This window comes from Myotis lucifugus, unplaced genomic scaffold (assembly GCF_000147115.1).
Source record: "Myotis lucifugus unplaced genomic scaffold, Myoluc2.0 scaffold_211, whole genome shotgun sequence".
Taxonomy (NCBI): domain Eukaryota; kingdom Metazoa; phylum Chordata; class Mammalia; order Chiroptera; family Vespertilionidae; genus Myotis; species Myotis lucifugus.
Window position 1 is genome coordinate 635,255 of NW_005871259.1, and position 18,958 is coordinate 654,212.

Genomic DNA, 18,958 nt, shown 5'->3' on the forward strand with positions numbered 1-18,958 from the left:
CTAGATTTATGTTTTCTAAATTTCTCATTGACATTTAGTTTATTATTTGAATGGGTTACTTAATTATTTAAATGTTAAATATATGTCATATGCATTAGACTATCCTAATGTTATGTTTTATGAATCTTTCTTAGGAAAATACTTCCTTTTCATTCCTCAATGTCTCTATTGTTAACATGCTTCTATTTTCAGTCCCTCAACAAGAACTAAGCCATTAAAATATTAGAACTAAGTGACTGATTATTTATAGAAGGCATTTTCAAATCATCTAAACCAAAAATGAAACAAAATAAAAATACAGACATTTTAATGCAAAATCATCTCAGATTATTGAATGGTTAGTTATTTCATTTCATAGTATTACATTTACATATCTTTCATCATGGGTAAATTCCAAAATATGATGCCCTTGAAATGACTTATAAAGGCTTAAGTTTTGATTATACTAAGTAAAACAAATGAAATAGAAAATTTGTTTAAACCTTTTCAAGTTCGTCTTGTCTCTCTATGAACAGGAAATAAACTGCCTTGTGCCTAATGTATACTTTTATTAGTTAGCCCTAAATAGAGTTACTAACTCACATTGTATAATCAATAGGTATTTGTTGAGTGAATTGGATGCCTATGAACTTATTTAAAAGCAAAATTAAGCTTAACTAATCAGCTGCTGAGAATAAAAATTATTCAGAAATGCTAAAAACCTAGTTCTTCTCATTTAAAAAAACAACACAACTTTTTTTTTTTTACAGAAAAAAAAGAAAAAACAAGCAAACCTAAAGATCCACCTCCTTTTGAAGGAATGGAGGTAAGACTACATTCTGATCTAACAGAAATATGATTGTAAGGTGTTGCCTTTTACCATAAGTAATTCATACAATCAACATTAAACATATGTATAATTTTTAAAAAATGATTGAACTTAGAAGTGCCTGAAAAAGGTAGAAAGTCAGTATTTAATTGATAAAGGCAAAAATTATTGGGTATTTTTTTAGACAATTTATTTTGATAGAAAAATAAGTTGTGAAGTGGTTTAAATATTTTTATTGCAATGTTTTGAAATATTATTTATTATAATGATACAAATTACTTTGTATTACATTTAAAATATTTTATACTTGATAGACCAAGTTTAGAGCTTATATACATCCCATTTTATCATATAGTTTATAATTACTTTTGTATTGAAGTCCTAGCACCCAAAGGTCTAATTTCCCCCTCTATGAGTCCTTTGAAAAACTTATCTATTATTATAAAAGGCAATATATTGATCACAAAATATCATTCCTTTGACAGTGGCTCTGTTAAGCATTATTATTATGTTGGAATACTTTCTTCTTCTTCCTTTGTTTCAGATTGATGAAGTTGCTAACATTAATGATATGGATGAATACATTGAGTTATTGTATGAAGATATACCTGACAAGGTTCGGGGTTCTGCTTTGATCCTGCAACTTGCTCGAAATCCTGATAACTTGGAAGAACTACTATTAAATGGTAACTTATAGTTATAAATATTAAAATTAGAAAAATTATTGTAAAATATGATTTTTAAATTATTATATTAGAGAATTAAGTTAAAATTATTTATGCTAAACTTAAAAATATACTTTTTCCAGCTCTTTATTACCTTTCTTCTTCAAATTTTTAACATGAGAGCATAACATCTAAATGTTCTCTGGAAAATTCATCAATCATTTAATAAGGGAAATCAAGCATTATTGGTACTGTATCTTTTCTTCTAATTCGGAATACTTTTTTAAAATATATATTTTTCTTGATTTCAGAGAGGAAGGGAGAGAGAGAGAGAGAGAGAGGGAAGAGAGAGAGAGAGAAAGAGAGAGAGAGAGAAACATCAGTGATAAGAGAGAATCATTGATTGGCTGTCTCCTACACACTTCCTACTGGGCATCAAAGCCACAACCCAAGCATGTGCCATGACTGGGAATTGAACTGTGACCGACCTCCTGGTTCATAGATCGACACCCAACCATGGATCCACACCAGCCAGGCTGGAACACTTTTTTATTTTTTCAATTAGGAGGCAATATGAAGCTTTTGACATTTGTATACATGTCAGCCTGAAGGACTTCCTTTAGTATTTGTCATAGGGGAGTTCTACTATCTTAAGTTTTTGTTTTCCTTCGTGTTTGAAGGATAGTTTTGCTGGATAGAGAATTGTTGGTTGATTGTCTTTCTTTTAGCAGTTTGAATATGTCATGCCACTGCTTTCATGTCTCCATGGTTTCTGATGTGAAATCTGCTGTTAATTTTATTGAGGATCCTGTGTACGTGTTGAATTGTTTTTCTCTTGCTGCTTTCAACATTTTCTTTGTCTTTGGCTATTGCCAGTTTGACTATGATGTGTGTAAGTGTTGATATCTTTGAATTTATCTTACTTGGAATTTGTGGATCTTCTTGGATGTGCAGATTAATGTTTTTCAGCAAACTTGGGAAGTTGTTAGCCATTATTTGTTAAATATTCATTTTGCTCTTTTGTCTTCTCTCCTCTTGGAACTCCCATTTTGTTTACGTTAGTATGCTTGTTGACGTTCCCCAGGTCTTTGAGACTCTGTTTATTTATTTTTCATTTTTTTCTTTCTGTTCCTGAAACTAGATAATCTTAATTGACCTGCCTTTACATTTGTTCATTCTTCCTTTTTCTAGCTTATATCTGCTGTTAATATTATTAATGAATTTTCGTTTCAGATATTGTAATTTGCAATTGCAGAATTTCCACTTGGTTCATTTTTAAATAATGTGTATCTCTTTATGATATTTTTTGTTTGTTGAGACATCATTCTCCTACCTTCTCATACTTTTCTTTAATTCTTTCAGTTCTTTTAGTTCTTTTTTTAAAAGATATATTTTTATTGATTTCCGAGAAGAAGGGAGAGGGAGAGAGAGATAGATCAATGATGAGAGAGAATCATTGATTGGCTGTCGCCTGCACACCCCCGACTGGGGATGGAGCCCACAACCCGGGCATGTGCCCTGACCAGGAACCCAACCATGACCTCCAGATTTCTAGGTCGCCACTTAACCACTGAGCCAAGCCGGCCGGGCCAGTTCTTTTAGTTCTTTGAATATATTTACAATAGATGATTTTAAATCTCTGTCTCCTAAATTCAACATCTGAACTTCCTCATGGACAGTTTCTATTGACTGTATTTCCTGATTACGAGATATCCTGTCCTGTTTCTTTGCATATCTTTCTATTTTTTATTGTTGTTTTGAAATAATTTTGTGGAAACTCTGAAAATCTGATTCCCACTCCCTCCAGGGCCTGTTATTTTTGCTGTTCATTTGTTTAATGAGGTTCCTGGATTATTTCTGTAAAGTCTGTATTCTTTGTGCAGCCACTGAATCCTCTGGTCAGTTAGTTTAGTAGTAGCTGATGATTGTATAGAGATTTCCTTAAATGCCTGGCACTACGTGTCCCAACCTTTGCTGAGGGAGCTCTGTGTGTGTGTTTATGTGTGTGTGTGTGGAGAAGGGAGGCTTGTCTTCAGTGCTCAAGCTGGTAGTTTAGAGCCTTATCTTCACTTCCTGCTTGCACATTGCCTTAAGGCAGCGGTTCTCAACCTGTGGGTCGCGACCCCTTTGGCGGTCAAACGACCCTTTCACAGGGGTCGCCTAAGACCATCCTGCATATCAGATATTTACATTATGATTCTTAACAGTAGCAACATTTCAGTTATGAAGTAGCAACGAAAATAATTTTATGGTTGGGTCACAACATGAGGAACTGTATTTAAAGGCCAGAAGGTTGAGAACCACTGCCTTAAGGTTTTCCAGAGATGAGAGATTAGGTCCTTTTCTGGTCTTTCTCTGGCATGTTCATATCCCTGCACATAGAATCCTGGGAATGTGTTGGAGCTTTTCAGAGACCCTGTGAATATCTTTTTCCAGTTATTCCTCTTAAAGATTTAGGTCAGCCTCTTGTTAACTCCAACTGGCAAGGCTGCTGCACATTACTGCCACATCTCAACAAGTAGTTTTCAACAAATGCCCTGGTGTAAGGCTGCATGGAGCAAGCTCTGAGTCAGGACAAGTAAAGAAAACCCTGGGAATGGAGCTTTTCAGCAAGCATCCAGGTGGATTAGAGAGTGACAGTTCTTGGAGGAGGGATTTGGGAAGCAAGCACCAAACTGTTCTGCCTCCTCCAGTTGCTGTTAGGCTGCTGTTTTTCGCAGATACCATAGTTGTGATTTCCTTGTATATTTTGTACATTTTCGTATGTATTATTTTGAGATCACTTTAGTATATTCTTTAAAAAATTATAATGGAATTTTAATTTTGCCTTCTGTAAACTCTTTAATTTTCTTTAGGCTATTTCTTGATAACTCATGTATAATTCTTATAGCTGCAATTTCATTGAGATATTTCTCTGTTCTATACTAAAAGAGAAAAATGAAATAAAATTTGAAAAGTGGGTCACTAAACCTTTGCCTAAATCATGGTATTATAGTATATCACTTCCAAAGTATATTCTATGATATCCTATTTCCTCTGGATTATAGTGATGAAATGTCCAGATTCTTTGTTAAGTAGGACTTTTTGGAGCTTTTGCTCTTAATATACTTTGCCTGTCTAATTACTTAATTCTAGAATGATTTTGGAGACCAGTATATATTATACTAGTATGTGCTCTGCATTGTGAATATGAAAAACATGAAATGCCATTATATGATTGTTTAGTTTGTTAAAAAAAATTCTTTCAAAGTGTATTAATATCATAGTGAATTCTTATTGTTTCATAATCTGAATAGCCTGGAAGCTCAAATAAATTGAACACTTCTATTACAATGATAAATACTGATAATGCAGTCCATGGAGTATAATAGATCCTGGGTGTCAAAGAAAGTTAAATGATAAATTATATATAATACACAGATATTCTATTTAATATTTATTATATTAAGAATTGGTAGGCCATATAGCAACACTAATTTGAAAATAGTCTCATTACTTTATGTTTACTTAATATGTGGTAATTCTCATTAATCAATTCATTAATTTCACCTTTCTCATGATAAAAATCTAGCATGGATATTTATTAAACTACCCTGAAGCTAATTTTGCGAAAAATTTTTGTTTTATTTATGTCTATTGGCATCAATTTAACATGATATTAAAATATTAGACTTATTATTTTGTGTATAACTTTTATTTGGTTATTAATTTGCTTTAATGGAGCTAGTGTTAGCCTGCTAAACTGCCATTATTTTTTTTAGAATTGTTCTAGTTTTTTTTTACTTATTCACAAACACCTTAAATCACATGTTAAAAAAGAAAAAAAGGATACTACTGTAGCAAGTGGAAATTCAACTCAAGAAATAAATGGTCTTATTATTTTATTGTCACCCAAAATATATTTATATTACTTTATCTAAGTCATATTTTATTTTTCTGTATACAGGAATAGACTTAAAGTTGCATGTTATGAGTTTTTAAGTAAAAGTTGGATTTCAATTTTAAAAATAGCTTTCTGTGTTGGAAAGAAGCATCCTACTTTGTTGTCCCAGTTCTATCTTAGCTTTGTTATTTATTTATAAGCAGACATTTAAAACCAATCACCCTTTATACTAGAGGCAAGACGAATGATTATATTTGCATGTCCCATTTTTATCTAGAAACTGCCCTTGGTGCATTAGCAAGAGTCCTGAGAGAAGACTGGAAGCAAAGTGTTGAGTTAGCCACAAACATAATTTACATCTTTTTCTGTTTTTCCAGGTAAGTATTAAAATTAGGTAATAAAAGCAATAGTCTATCTGTATTTCTCCTTGTGTATGACATTGGTTTAGATTGTAGATCACTGGTTCGCTTAGTCCTCTGTGTGTCTGCCCATACTCTGTTCTGAACTCTTATTCTGTTTTCTATCCTCTGTCCTCTCCGTTGTTCTGTTTTAATTTAGTCTGTACTCACCCAAGCATGTACATGTGTGCATGCGCATGCGTGTGTGCACACCCACCCATTCATGCACCCACCGTTTAAGAGTATGAACTCTTGACGTAGACTGACTGGATTTGAATTTAAGTCCTGCTATTTATTAGCTGTTTGATCTTGGCTCTATTACTTAACTTCTCTGTGCCGTGGTTTCCTCATCTGTAAGCTGTGGATAGTAATAGTAGCACCTTTTAGGTAGCTGTTAGAATAAAGCCTGACCCAGACAAAGTGCAGTAAATGTTATTATTTACATACACACCTGTTATGTATTCACATGTATTATTTTACACATATATTCTTTAGAAAGATGTTTTTTGAGACATTGTAAAAAATCTCTAGCTAATTTCTAAAGAATTGCCTTTCTCTAATCTAAAAATGTGTCTAGAATTAGCAAATAAATATTTACTGAATAAGTACTTGGATCATGAATTGTCTAGGACAGTGATGGCGAACCTTTTGAGCTCGGTGTGTCAGCATTTTGAAAACCCTAACTTTGGTGCCGTGTCACATATAGAAATTTTTTGATATTTGCAACCATAGTAAAACAAAGACTTATATTTTTGATATTTATTTTATATATTTAAATGCCATTTAACAAAGAAAAATCAACCAAAAAAATGAGTTCGCGTGTCACCTCTAACACGCGTGTCATGGGTTCGCCATTACTGGTCTAGGAAACATGCAAAAAACACGATTACTAATAATTATTTTTAATTTTTTTATTGATTGATTTTAGAGAAAGAGGGAGAGAGAGGAGAGAGAGAGAGAGAGAGAGAGAGAGAGAGAGAGAGACATTGATTTGTTGTTCCACTTATTTATGCATTTATTGGTTGATTTTTGCATGGGCACTGACCAAGGATTAAAACCGTAATCTTGACATATCAGGTTGATGCTCTAACCAACTGAGCTACTGGCCAGGATATGATTGCTAATACTTTACTAGTTTATTCTTTGGTATTAGTTTTATTTAATAACAGTATTGTTATAGTATTAGTTTTGTTAGATGATAGTCTGAAGATTTATTTTGAGGGTATCTGAATAGTTTAAATGGTTTTTAATTATAAATGTGTTTTGTTTAATTTCTAACTTAAAAATAATTTCATTTCAGGTAATAGTAATATCTTAAAATATAATTAAAGGAATCTCAGAATTTCAAGTTTTTCTAGTAAGCTCTATATTTATTGATTGATATGTGTATATCAAATTTATTTTCTATGTTGTTTGTACCAGCGTTTACCCTAAACAATTTCCTGAACCCACAAAATGTATTACTTATCACATACTAAAATCTCTTCTTTGAAGCTTTTCTCAGTTTCATGGACTTATCACTCACTATAAAATTGGAGCTTTGTGTATGAATATCATTGATCATGAATTAAAAAGACATGAGCTTTGGCAAGAAGAACTTTCTAAGAAGAAGAAAGCTGATATCCTTTTAGAGTGGCATTTCACCCCACTGTTGTTGGCTATTGCTATGAGCTTTGGATGAATGGGATTTTTTTTTCTCCATTCACAGTACATGAAAAATGCAAGAGTGTTTTAAAGGTTAAGATGAAGATTGAAACTGTCAGAATGAATATAGTTTGACATATACTTTTTATCTCATCTAACTTTGATTAGTTGATGAGATAGAGGGACTTAAATTAGTGGTCTGGATACTGAATTGGTGAATCTCTAAGTAGCTACACGTATGCCTCCTAAGATCCTTTGGTTAGCAGAAGTCTGGCTCACCACTGTTTCCTGTGCAGTTCTTTGTGATTTTTATTGGAATGGGTGTGGATTTGGTGATTAACCTAGCTTTAAATTATATTTTTCTAATTAAGCACAATAATTCCTTTCTTAGTACATACAAATTTGAGAGGCCTGCAGAATGATAGAACTTGTGAAAAGAACCTTAAAAATTATCTATTTTAACCTATCTTTCAATAGAGGAGTCTTTTCTGCAACTTCCCTTACAAATGGGTTATTTAGTCTCTTCTTTAACAATGTCACTGCTTAATGATTTAGCTCATTTTGTGATGTGGTATTCTATTTATTATAATGTTCTTTGCTTACTGCACTAAAGTCTACTCCTCAATAACTTCTGTTCCTGGGTTGTAATCTTGCATACTGAAGCAATATAGAATAGGATATTTTTTTCAACATCACATTTCTTATATGTGAGGATATTTATCATATTACCTCTACAACTAATTCTTCTAGATCAGTGATGGCGAACCTATGACACACGTGTCAGAGGTGACACGCAAACTCATTTTTTTGGTTGATTTTTCTTTGTTAAATGGCATTTAAATATATAAAATATCAAAAATATAAATCTTTGTTTTACTATGGTTGCAAATATCAACAAATTTCTATATGTGACATGGCACCAGAGTTAAGTTAGGGTTTTTCAAAATGCTGACACGCCGAGCTCAAAAGCTTCGCCATCACTGTTCTAGATTGAGGTCCTGGATGTTTCTCTCTCATCGATGTTTCTAACTCTCTATCTCTCTCCCTTCCTCTCTGTAAAAAATCAATAAAATATATATAAAAAAAATAAATATAAATCTTTGTTTTACTATGGTTGCAAATATCAACAAATTTCTATATGTGACATGGCACCAGAGTTAAGTTAGGGTTTTTCAAAATGCTGACACGCCGAGCTCAAAAGCTTTGCCATCACTGTTCTAGATTGAGGTCCTGATTTATTCATGTTTGTCCTTATATGACTTCTTTTGCAGATCAACAACCCATTCTGGCGGCTTATTTTTCCAACCCAAAATTTATTGATTTCTTTTAAAAAGTTAAAATATTATTCCTATTATGCAGAGTGTTATATGTTTCTTATGTCCCCATCATGGAATCCCTAAGACACTATAAAAATGCACCCTCACACACATATAAGCTTTGATTTTACTTGGGATCTTTCAAGGTTTAGAAATTTTCTGTGTGTGCTATAAACTTCTGACATCTAGATAAATATTGCCTTAAACCACATGGACAACTCAAAAATCCTAAATATTTTAGATTATTTCTGGAGTCCCAAGTCTCCTGAATGCACCCAAAATTTATTTAAACTGCAGGGATGCGAAGAGGACCACTAATGGGACTTTTAGCAACCATTAAGTTATACATTTTGATTGGTGATAAGAACTGATATTTTAGGACATATTATATTCCTATAAGTATCAGATACCATTGATTGTAAGATGTACCATTATTTACAAATAACCAATGAAGAAAAAAATGCTTCCAATTAAACTATGGCACATCATGGATTATAAAACACATCCAAAATTCTGGAGATGTTACCATGTGGGCAAATGTGTCTTAGAATCACTGGATTATAATAACTGAAGGAATATAAAATGACCTATCAGAATTCTGGCCATTTCTCCTAAAATATTGCTATTTTATTAAGTTTTAAGTTTTTGATGCAAGTAGCATTCAATAGGGAATTATTTTTAAGTGCTTGGGGATTTGAAGTCTGACTAAAGTAACTGTTTTCTGCAGGTGTCGAGCGGACTGTTTTGAGGGCCATAAGATGTGATTTTTTAAAAATATTTTTTATTGCTTTTAGAGAGAGGAAGGGAGAGGAATAGAGAGATAGAAACATTAATGAAAAACATAGATCAGCTGCCTCCTGCACGCTCCTCACCAGGGATTGAGCCCTCAGCTGGGCATAGGAATCAAACTGTGACCTGGTTCACAGGCCGATATTCAACCACTGAGCAACACCAACTGGGCCATAAGATGTAATTTTTAAATTTCGTTTACCTTTAACTTTGGTATATTTCTTTTTTGACATCTATTCTGAAGAGGGTGCTAAAAAGTTTAAACCTAATAGACATTCTTTGACTATTCTGGGCATCTGTCTGAAGTAGAATCTAGTAGTCTTATTAACAAAATTATTTTTAAGGCAGTAATCATTTTGGTACATGACCCACTTGCTAATCTGTTGAAAGTTAGAGACTTGTGTACATACATAAAATATTTGCTTATGATTTCTGGGGATTCAAGTATTTGGTGAAGCCCAAAAATGTGTTCACCCAAGCACTCGAAGCACATTCTTGAACCCTTGGTTAAGAAGTCCTGTTATGACACAATTATTATGCAGAGAATACTATTTTAGTTAAACTATTAGAGAAAATAACTGGATAATATTGCACATACAGTTTAATAGCGCTGTTCTTCATAGTGTTTTTCAGTAGGGTTTCTTCTTTGCTTCAATGAGTATGGAAGATCCTTAACTTGTTTACTTGATGAAGACCCTGAAAACCAAACTTTGAGAAAAGAGTATGAAAAAACCTTTAAAAAATACCAGGGGCTTGTGGTAAAACAGGAACAGCTTTTACGAGGTACGAATTCTTAAACACTAAGAAATACAGCAAAATGCTTACTCTACATTTAGTTTGTTCTATTTTTTGTCAGATTGGTAAAGGAAATAGAATAATTGAGAGTTTTATACATTTTAATATGCTACAAATTTTGTGTCTTTAGCATGGGTAATAATGTTTTAAATTTTACTCTACTATTTTCCAACAAAAAACCCACTCAGTTTTTAAGTGTGTAGATACTTGTTATTTATTTACACAGAGATGACTTTAATCCATTTTGTAACCTTTTCATTAATAAGAATCTTGTCTTTCAATCCCTAATAAACTTAGTGAATTATTTTGTTGCTTTCATAGAAGATTCATATAAAAAATTTTGTAACATTTCTCTTTAATGAAATAGAGTCTTCTCTGGGGTTATTGAGAGATTTACATGTTCACTAATATGGTTTCTCATTCATAAGATGCAAAGTGAGAATGATCTGGGGCTTTCAAGTGTACAATCAATTTCTGCTTTGTAGCTGACTATTGAGGTACAATTGACATATAATAGTGTAAGTTTAAGGTATCAATAGGATAATTTGATTCATGTATATATTGCAAAATGTTTATCACTGTAAGTTTAATTAACACATCCTTTACCTCAAGTAATTACGATTTTGTTGTTATTGTTATGGTGATAACATTTAAGTTCTCTCATAGCAACTTTCAACTATACAATACAATAATGTTAACTCTGGTCATCATGGTGTACATTAAATCCCTAGAATTTATTCATCTTATAACTGAAAATTTGCACCATTTGACTAATGTCTTCCCATCCCCCCTCCCCACACACACACACACACACACACACACACACACACACAACTCAGCTCCTGGTAACCATCAGTCTACTCTCTATTTCTATGAATTCGGTTATTGTAGATTCTACATATAAGCGAGAACTTACAGTATTTGTCTTTCTCTGTCTGACTTATTTCATTTAGCATAATGCCCTCAAAGTCCATCTTTGTTGTCACAAATGGCAGATATCCTTCTTTCTTTATAGATAGATAATACTCCATATATATATGATGGTTACCAGAGGGGAAGGGGGAATGGGGGAGAGATAGTAAAGAGTAAAGGAGGCCCTAGCCAGTTTGGCTCAGTGGATAGAGCGTCGGCCTGCGCCATGAAAGGTCCCAGGTTTGATTCTGGTCAAGGGCACATGCCCGGGTTGCAGGCTCGATCCCCAGTGGGGGGCATGCAGGAGGCAACCAATCAGTGATTCTCATCATTGATGTTTCTATCTCTCTCTCCCTCTCCCTTCTCCTCAGAAATCAATAAATATATATATATTTTTTTAAAAAAGATTAAAGGGGGGTCAAATATATGGTGACGGAAGGAGATTTGACTTTGGTGGTAAACACACAATGCAACATACAGATGATGTATTATAGAACTGTATACTTAAAACCTATATAACTTTATTAACCAATGTCACCCTAATCAATTTAATTAAAAAATAAAACAAATGATAATATGTTAGATATAAACCCAAATATATCAGTTATTATATTGCATGTAAGTGGACTAAATACAATTTGGATGCCACTTTAAGAAAAAAAATGGGTTACTATTTATATATCAACTAGTATCATCGCTTCTCGGCCTTTTGGCTAAGATCAAGTGTATATATCAACTAGTATAGTGCCTGGCATACAGCAAGTACTTAATTATTGTGAATTACCTTTCCAACTCAAATGTTTGTTAAATAAATTTAATGTTTATGTATATATTTCAATATATTTCATACTTATACATACATTTTTTTCTATTCATAAAGGTTTAGAGATGGTTTATAAGAATACATGAAATTAAATACTAAAAAAAGGATCAAATCAAGGCCATAGGAGAGCCAAAAGATCATATTGACCATAGTAGCCTACATAATTCTGGCAGAAAGTGTTCAAGTCTTAACTCTGAAGCTTTCTGTCCATCAAGGCAAAATGTAAAACATTATCTGTTACATAATTCTCACTGTCAAAAGGGAACAATTATATGAGTTATGACAACCTAGTCACTTTTATAACAGATATTTAAAAGAAATTTTACTTAGAACTAGTCGACAGTGACTTCAACTTTGTCTAGTATAACAATTATATTACTGAATTTCATACACATTATTTCCTGTAGTGACTGTCAAAATCAGTTTGAAAATGAAAAAGGTTTTAGAATCCTTAGATTCAGCTTAGTTGTACAATACATTTTGGATTATAGCTCTTTTTAACATAGCAGCCCCTAGTTGTTGAAGTTTTACCTTGTTTTCTACATGTAGAAAATTATTTTTCCCCACCTGCCTATTTTATTATTTGCTAACATATTTCTTTAATTTCCATTTGATTACCGTTAAATGCTAAGCTCCAAGAGGGTATGAATCATTGTCTTATTATGGTTATTGTGTCCTTCATAGATAATGTTATTTTATATATATATATATATATGTGTGTGTGTGTGTGTGTTTTATATAACACAGCATTTAATAACAATAAATGTTTTCTAATGAATAAATTAATAACTAGTTAAAATTTTCAAAATAATATATTCTCTTCTAAGAACTATGTCTGTTACTTTAGTGAGTAGGAATGATTTATTAAATTGCTGATTCAATATGCCAATCTCATCTATTTTACTTTTATAGTTGCTCTTTATTTGCTTCTGAATCTTGCTGAGGATACGCGCACAGAACTGAAGATGAGGAATAAGAACATAGTTCACATGCTGGTGAAGGCTCTTGATCGGGACAATTTTGAGCTGCTTATTCTAGTTGTGTCATTCTTGAAGAAACTCAGCATTTTTATGGAGAACAAAAATGATATGGTAACTTACATGGAAACAGTCCATATTTGTCATTTTCAAGTTAGAATATTTTGATAAAAAGTAAACACATTATCCCTCTACTGAGATAATGCTGAATGAAAATTTAATAATAACTCCCTTAAATAGCTTTATTGGGAAATACATTTCAGATTACTTAATACTCTAGATAATTGAAGCTTATAGAAAAATATAAAAATCTTTTTTAATATTATATAGAATGAATGTTTTCATATTAAACAGTATATATATAGAAAGTAATTTAAACTTAAGATTGTGCTTCAGAGTTATCTGCCCTTATATTATTTTCCCCTAAAGTATTTTTTTCTCCTGCATTTCAGATATTGTGTGTGGAATTTCAATTTAGCCCAATCTCTTCTGTCTCACTTACTATTCCAGTTGGTAGGCATAAGCTATTGATTCTGTTCCTTAATATCCCTTCTTTCTATTCCAGGTGCTATTGTACCAGTTCATGCCCGCTTTCTTTATACCCTCTTCATTTCTTGTTTGAATTATTGCAGTGGTCTTTGAGGCATACAAATTAATTGTATATTATTTCTCCTTCTGAAAATATGCATCGTACAGAAATATATAAAGATAGAATAAAATTACCTGCCTTTGCTATGTTATTTAAAAGTCTTTGTTACAACAATGTTACATTTAAAATAGATCAGACATTAACCTTACCTTGATTTCCAATATTTAAGTTTATAATTTTAGCTATTATAAATAACTTCAGTGGACACATTTGTACATGTGTCTTTGTCCATATTTCTGATTATTTTCTTGTGATATAGTCCTAAAAATGGAATTATTGGTTCATTGGTCTGAACTCTATTGAGAACCATTTTAGAACTATATGCTAATATAAGTCATTATGTTACTATGTATTATTGGTATAAATGAATTCTTCTTCAGATAGTCTAAATATACAATATTTCTTCCTACTCTTTTTTTCTTCTTTTAAAACAAATGAACTAGGAAGTAGCTTATGTTTATCAAATGACACACCTCTTTGAAAACCTGACCGATTTATCAAATTTATTAAGTGCCTTCAATTCTGATACTTGAAATATAAGAAATTTTATTTTATCCACAGATGTTTAGTATCTGTCATCTTTATCAGTATTAATTATTGATGATCACTGTATGCCTGATATTGCTTTAAGACTGAATTTACTTAAGAGAAATTAATCAAAAACATTTTTAAACTTATTAACCTTATATTTAAGAAGAATATGATGACATGGTGATGTGTATACTGCTGAGGAATTTGAATGTGGTAAATAGTTGCTTTCCATTGCTCTAAATTGAAGTATAGTCTTCCATTTATGTATTTAGATTAAGTTCACAAATTTAAATTGATTTATCATCAGTGTGTATCTAGTTTTTGTTGATTAAATTAATATTTATATGTTTATTCAATCAAAAATTACCTCAAGAATATTATTAAAATTATTTTCTGGTAAGATCATAGATTCAGAATATAAATGGTCTCATCAAACCTCATTTTTTATTAAAGAGGAAAAACAAGGTTTAGGAAAGGTAATCCATGCATAAGAATGATTAGCCAGATTTTTGCTGTAGATGATATGCATGTCATCTTTTATTGTGGAAGAAGTGCATTTTATTTAAGGGCATTGTATAGCATCAGGATTTTTAGAGCTTGACTGGACCTTACCTCCATGTTTAGATTTAGTGAATTACCTCCTAATTTTGCAGATGAAGTAGCAGAGGATTGGAGAGGTTAAGTAATTTGCTCAAATATCTCCAGGTCATGTTTCCTGCTCTTTATCTCTGCCTTTAAGGCAAAAATTTTTTGTCTTTATTTTATGTTGTTGTTTTTTAAAAACTTTTTGGCAAGCTTAAGTATAAGCAATTTTTAAATAGCTGCCAGAAACACTAAAAAGAATTACTTAAAGGCTGAAAGAAATTTTCTGATTGTTGATAAGCTGACACTTTACATAGAACATTTAATAAAACAATTACCGTACATTCCATTTTATAGATATATAATTAAGAGGGCATTTCATGTTGAGGCAGTTACTAAATTTAGCTTTAGGGATTGAGCTTTTATAAACCTGAAAGACATGATTAGAAGGCTGTGTCTAGTTTAACTATCTGGTTGGACTACCTGGCAATTTTACATTCCATTTTCTGCAATGGAAATACAAATTAATTTTTTTAAAAAACTCTCCAGGTTACATTATTATTAAGTTTTCTATAACACCAGTGTGTAGTGTTGCTTTTTCAAAAGAACAGTATTACTTAATATAATTAGTAACAGATGAAGCCTGTGGCAATTTTATTTAAAAGGGGTGGTGGGAGGGATGGCTGATCTATTTGTGAGGTTGTATTATTTATTTAAATAACGTATTTATTTTAGTGTTGATGTGAACTAATACTGACCTTGCTTTTTAGAGTTATATATTTTGAAATTTAGTTTACTTTAAAAATATTTTAATTAATAATTTAAATTGAGATTTTATATTTTAATACAGTATAACAGCCCTAGCCAGTTTGGCTCAGTGGATAGAGAGTCAGCCTGCGGACTGAAGGGTCCCGGGTTCGATTCCAGTCAAGGGCATGTACCTTGGTTGCAGGCACATCCCCAGTGGAGGGTGGCAGGAGGCAGCTGATCGATGTTTCTCTCTCATCGATGTTTCTCTCTCATCGATGTTTCTAACTCTCTATCCCTCTTCCTTCCTCTCTGTAAAAAATCAATAAAATATATATTTAAAAAAATACAGTATAACAAGAAGGTAATAAGTCATATTAGAATATGATTTTAATAGTAACAACATAGAGGATATATATTCCTTGGGTTGCTTTTTTTCTTAAATTTTGAGTTTTTTTGTCATATTTTGAATATTTACGTTTTGCAGATATTTTCTCCTAGTTTCTGTGACTTGTTTTTTCATTCTTCTATGAAGAGCAGAAGGCGGGTTTTGTTTTGTTTTGTTTTGTTTTTATTGATTTCAGAGAGGAAGGGGGAGGGAGAGAGAGATAAAAACATCAATAATGAGAGAGAATCATTGATCGGCTGCCTCCTGCATGCCCCGCACTGGGGATTGAGCCCGCAACCCAGGCATGTGCCCCAACTGGGAATTGAACCGTGACCTCCTGGTTCATAGGTCAACACTCAACCACTTGAGCCACGCAGGCTGGGTGAGAGCAGAAGGTTTTAATTGTTATAATGTCCAGTTTTTAAAGAATTTTGTAATGGTTGGTATTTTGGTGTTGTATTTAAGAAATCTTTGCCTAACTTAGGTCACAAAGATGTCTTCCTACTTTCTCTTCAAGTAGGCTTTGTGTTGTTGCTCTTTTGTTTATTATAGTCTGTGATCCATCCATCCTTAGTTAATTTTGTATATGGGTCAAGGTATGCATCAAGATTCATGTTTTGAAATGGATATCCAATTGTTCCAGTACCATTTGTTGAAAATACTATTCTTTCTCCACTGAATTGCCTTTACACCATGTTAAAATTGCCTTTGTACCTTTGTTGAAAATCAGTCGGCTATATATGTGTGGTTCTATTTTTGAACTCTCTCTTTTCTATTCCATTTACCATGTGTTTGTCTCGATTATTGTAGCTTTACAGTAAGTTTTGAAATTAGGTGGTACATGGCTTCAAATGTTGTTATTCTTTTTTTTAATTATTCTGGCTATTTCATATTCTTTACTTTTTCATGCCCATTTAGAATCATACCCAATCTATTTCTTTAAAAAAATCTTAGAATCTTGATTGGGATTGCATTGAATCTATTGTTAATAATAATATCTATTCAATATATTAGCCACATTGGATTTTCCAATCCATGAACATGGTATAGCTCTCCATTTGTTTAGGTCTTTCTTGATTTCTTCCATTATTTCAGTTTTTAGCAAAAAAAAAAATGTAGTTTAAAAATTGTAGTTTTTATAAAAGAAATTAGTTTTCCATTGTTGATCTGTTATTGAAATATAATTAATATATCCTATTAGTTTCTTTGTACATCATAGAAATTTGATATTTATGTATGTTACAAAATGATCACTGCAGTAAGTCTAGTTACCATATGTTGTGATTGATAGTATATAGAAATATAGTTGATTCTTGTATATTTGTGCCCTGTGACCTTGCTAAATTCACTTTTTAGTTGTAGTTACTCTTTGTATGTTCTTGGGTTTTTCTAAGTAGAAAATTGTGTTATCTGTAAATAGAAAGTTTTTCTTGTTCCATTCTAATTTGCATGCCTTTTTGTTTTCCTATGCTACTAGAGAGGGGCTCTTTAATATGATGTTAAAACGGAATTCTGTGAATGGGCTTTCCTGCCTGGTTACTAATCTTAGTAGGAAAGCAATGTTTTTTACTATTAAGTATAATGTTATCTAGGTTTTTCGTAGATACTCTATCAGTTTAAGTTCTGTTCTATTCCTAGTTTATTGAGACTTAATTATGAATGAATGTTGGATTTTGTCAGATGCCTTTCCTGCATTGGTTGAAATGATAATAGTTTTTCTTCTTGAGACTGTTGGTACAGGGATTTGTATTGATTGACTTTCACATGTTGAGCTGGTCACATTCACGGGATAAACACCACTTGATCATGATGTATTTTTTATACATGACTATATTTTGTTAGGTAATATATTAGGAGGATTTTTGTATCTATGTTTATGAGGGATTTCTAGTTGATGGTGTTGTACTTAAGAAATCTTTGCCTAACTTAGGTCACAAAGATATCTTATGCCATGGGCTAGTTTTGCTATTATGATAAATGTGGCCTCATAGGATGAATTGGGAAGCATTTTCTTTCCAATTTTTCTGCAAGGGTTTTGTGTAGAGTTGGCATTATTTATACTTGAATGTTTAATAGACTTCACCAGTGAAAAAGTCATCTGGGCCTGGAGTTTTCTTTCTTTAAACTTCTTTAATATCATTAAGACTATTTACGTTATCTATTTCTTTTTGAGTGGTAATGTTGTAGTTTGTGTTTTTCAAGGAATTTATGCATTTCATCTATGCTATCAAACGTATGAGTACAGAATTCTAGGTTGATATATACCTCAGATAATATCAGTTCGTCTTGAAGATTATTTTTCCTCTGAGAAGCCTTCTTTGACAACAACTCACACTGAGATGATCTCAGGTTCAATCTCACAGTACTCTTTTTTTTCTCGTATATAATAGTTATACAATTACAATTAAATAATTGTATAATTGTTGTTGTGGTTTTTTGCTGTATTTCACACCCTCTGGTGTATAAAATCCATGAAGTCAGGAACTGTTTCTTTCCTGTTCATATATATGCATACATATATATCCAGGGCTTATTTAAGAAATATTCATTGAATGAATAAAGAAATAAATCTGGAAAAGAATTTATTTACTGTAATCAATGAAGCTAGTGACAGAGCCACAGTTTCGTATAAATGTGACAAGTATTTGTCACTGGCCTCTGTGGAAATTGTTTTTGGCAGTTAACAAATGAATGATTGACCCACCCTCTTTAACAGACTAAACTAGGAAAAAGAGAGACCCTAATTAGTGAGTCTTTGGAGATGGATTTGTCCTTTGTAATGAAGAGCTCTCAGATATAACAGCAGTGAGACCATGGAGAGTAGATAGAGTTCTGAAGGCAAAATTGTTGTTTGGTCAATTTAGCATTTTAAAAATTTTAGGTTACTCCCTGGGATGGAATGAAAGGGGAAAAGTATATCTAGGGCTCAATTATTAATGTGGCATTTACAAGGTCAGTGAACAGTTGCAATAAAGATATGGAAAAGGTGGTAGAAATAAATGCTTGCTTTATACCTCTACTAAAAGAAAAAGTGCAGCAAGATTTTTCATA

At 32.1% G+C, this 18,958-nt stretch overlaps 1 protein-coding gene across 2 annotated transcripts in view; it reads left to right on the forward strand.

Annotated features, from left to right (window-relative positions):
* Window positions 1–18,958, forward strand: part of KIFAP3 (kinesin associated protein 3) — a 112,884-nt gene that overhangs the window by 11,347 nt on the left and 82,579 nt on the right. Inside the window, exons 4-9 of one of the 2 annotated variants that reach the window (XM_006097756.3) lie at window positions 750–805; window positions 1,353–1,494; window positions 5,634–5,733; window positions 7,249–7,373; window positions 10,188–10,286; window positions 12,946–13,124. In XM_006097756.3, coding sequence (XP_006097818.1) covers window positions 750–805; window positions 1,353–1,494; window positions 5,634–5,733; window positions 7,249–7,373; window positions 10,188–10,286; window positions 12,946–13,124 — 701 coding nt within the window. The remainder of the gene's footprint in view (window positions 1–749; window positions 806–1,352; window positions 1,495–5,633; window positions 5,734–7,248; window positions 7,374–10,187; window positions 10,287–12,945; window positions 13,125–18,958) is intronic. The other variant, XM_023761590.1, reaches the window with a different exon arrangement.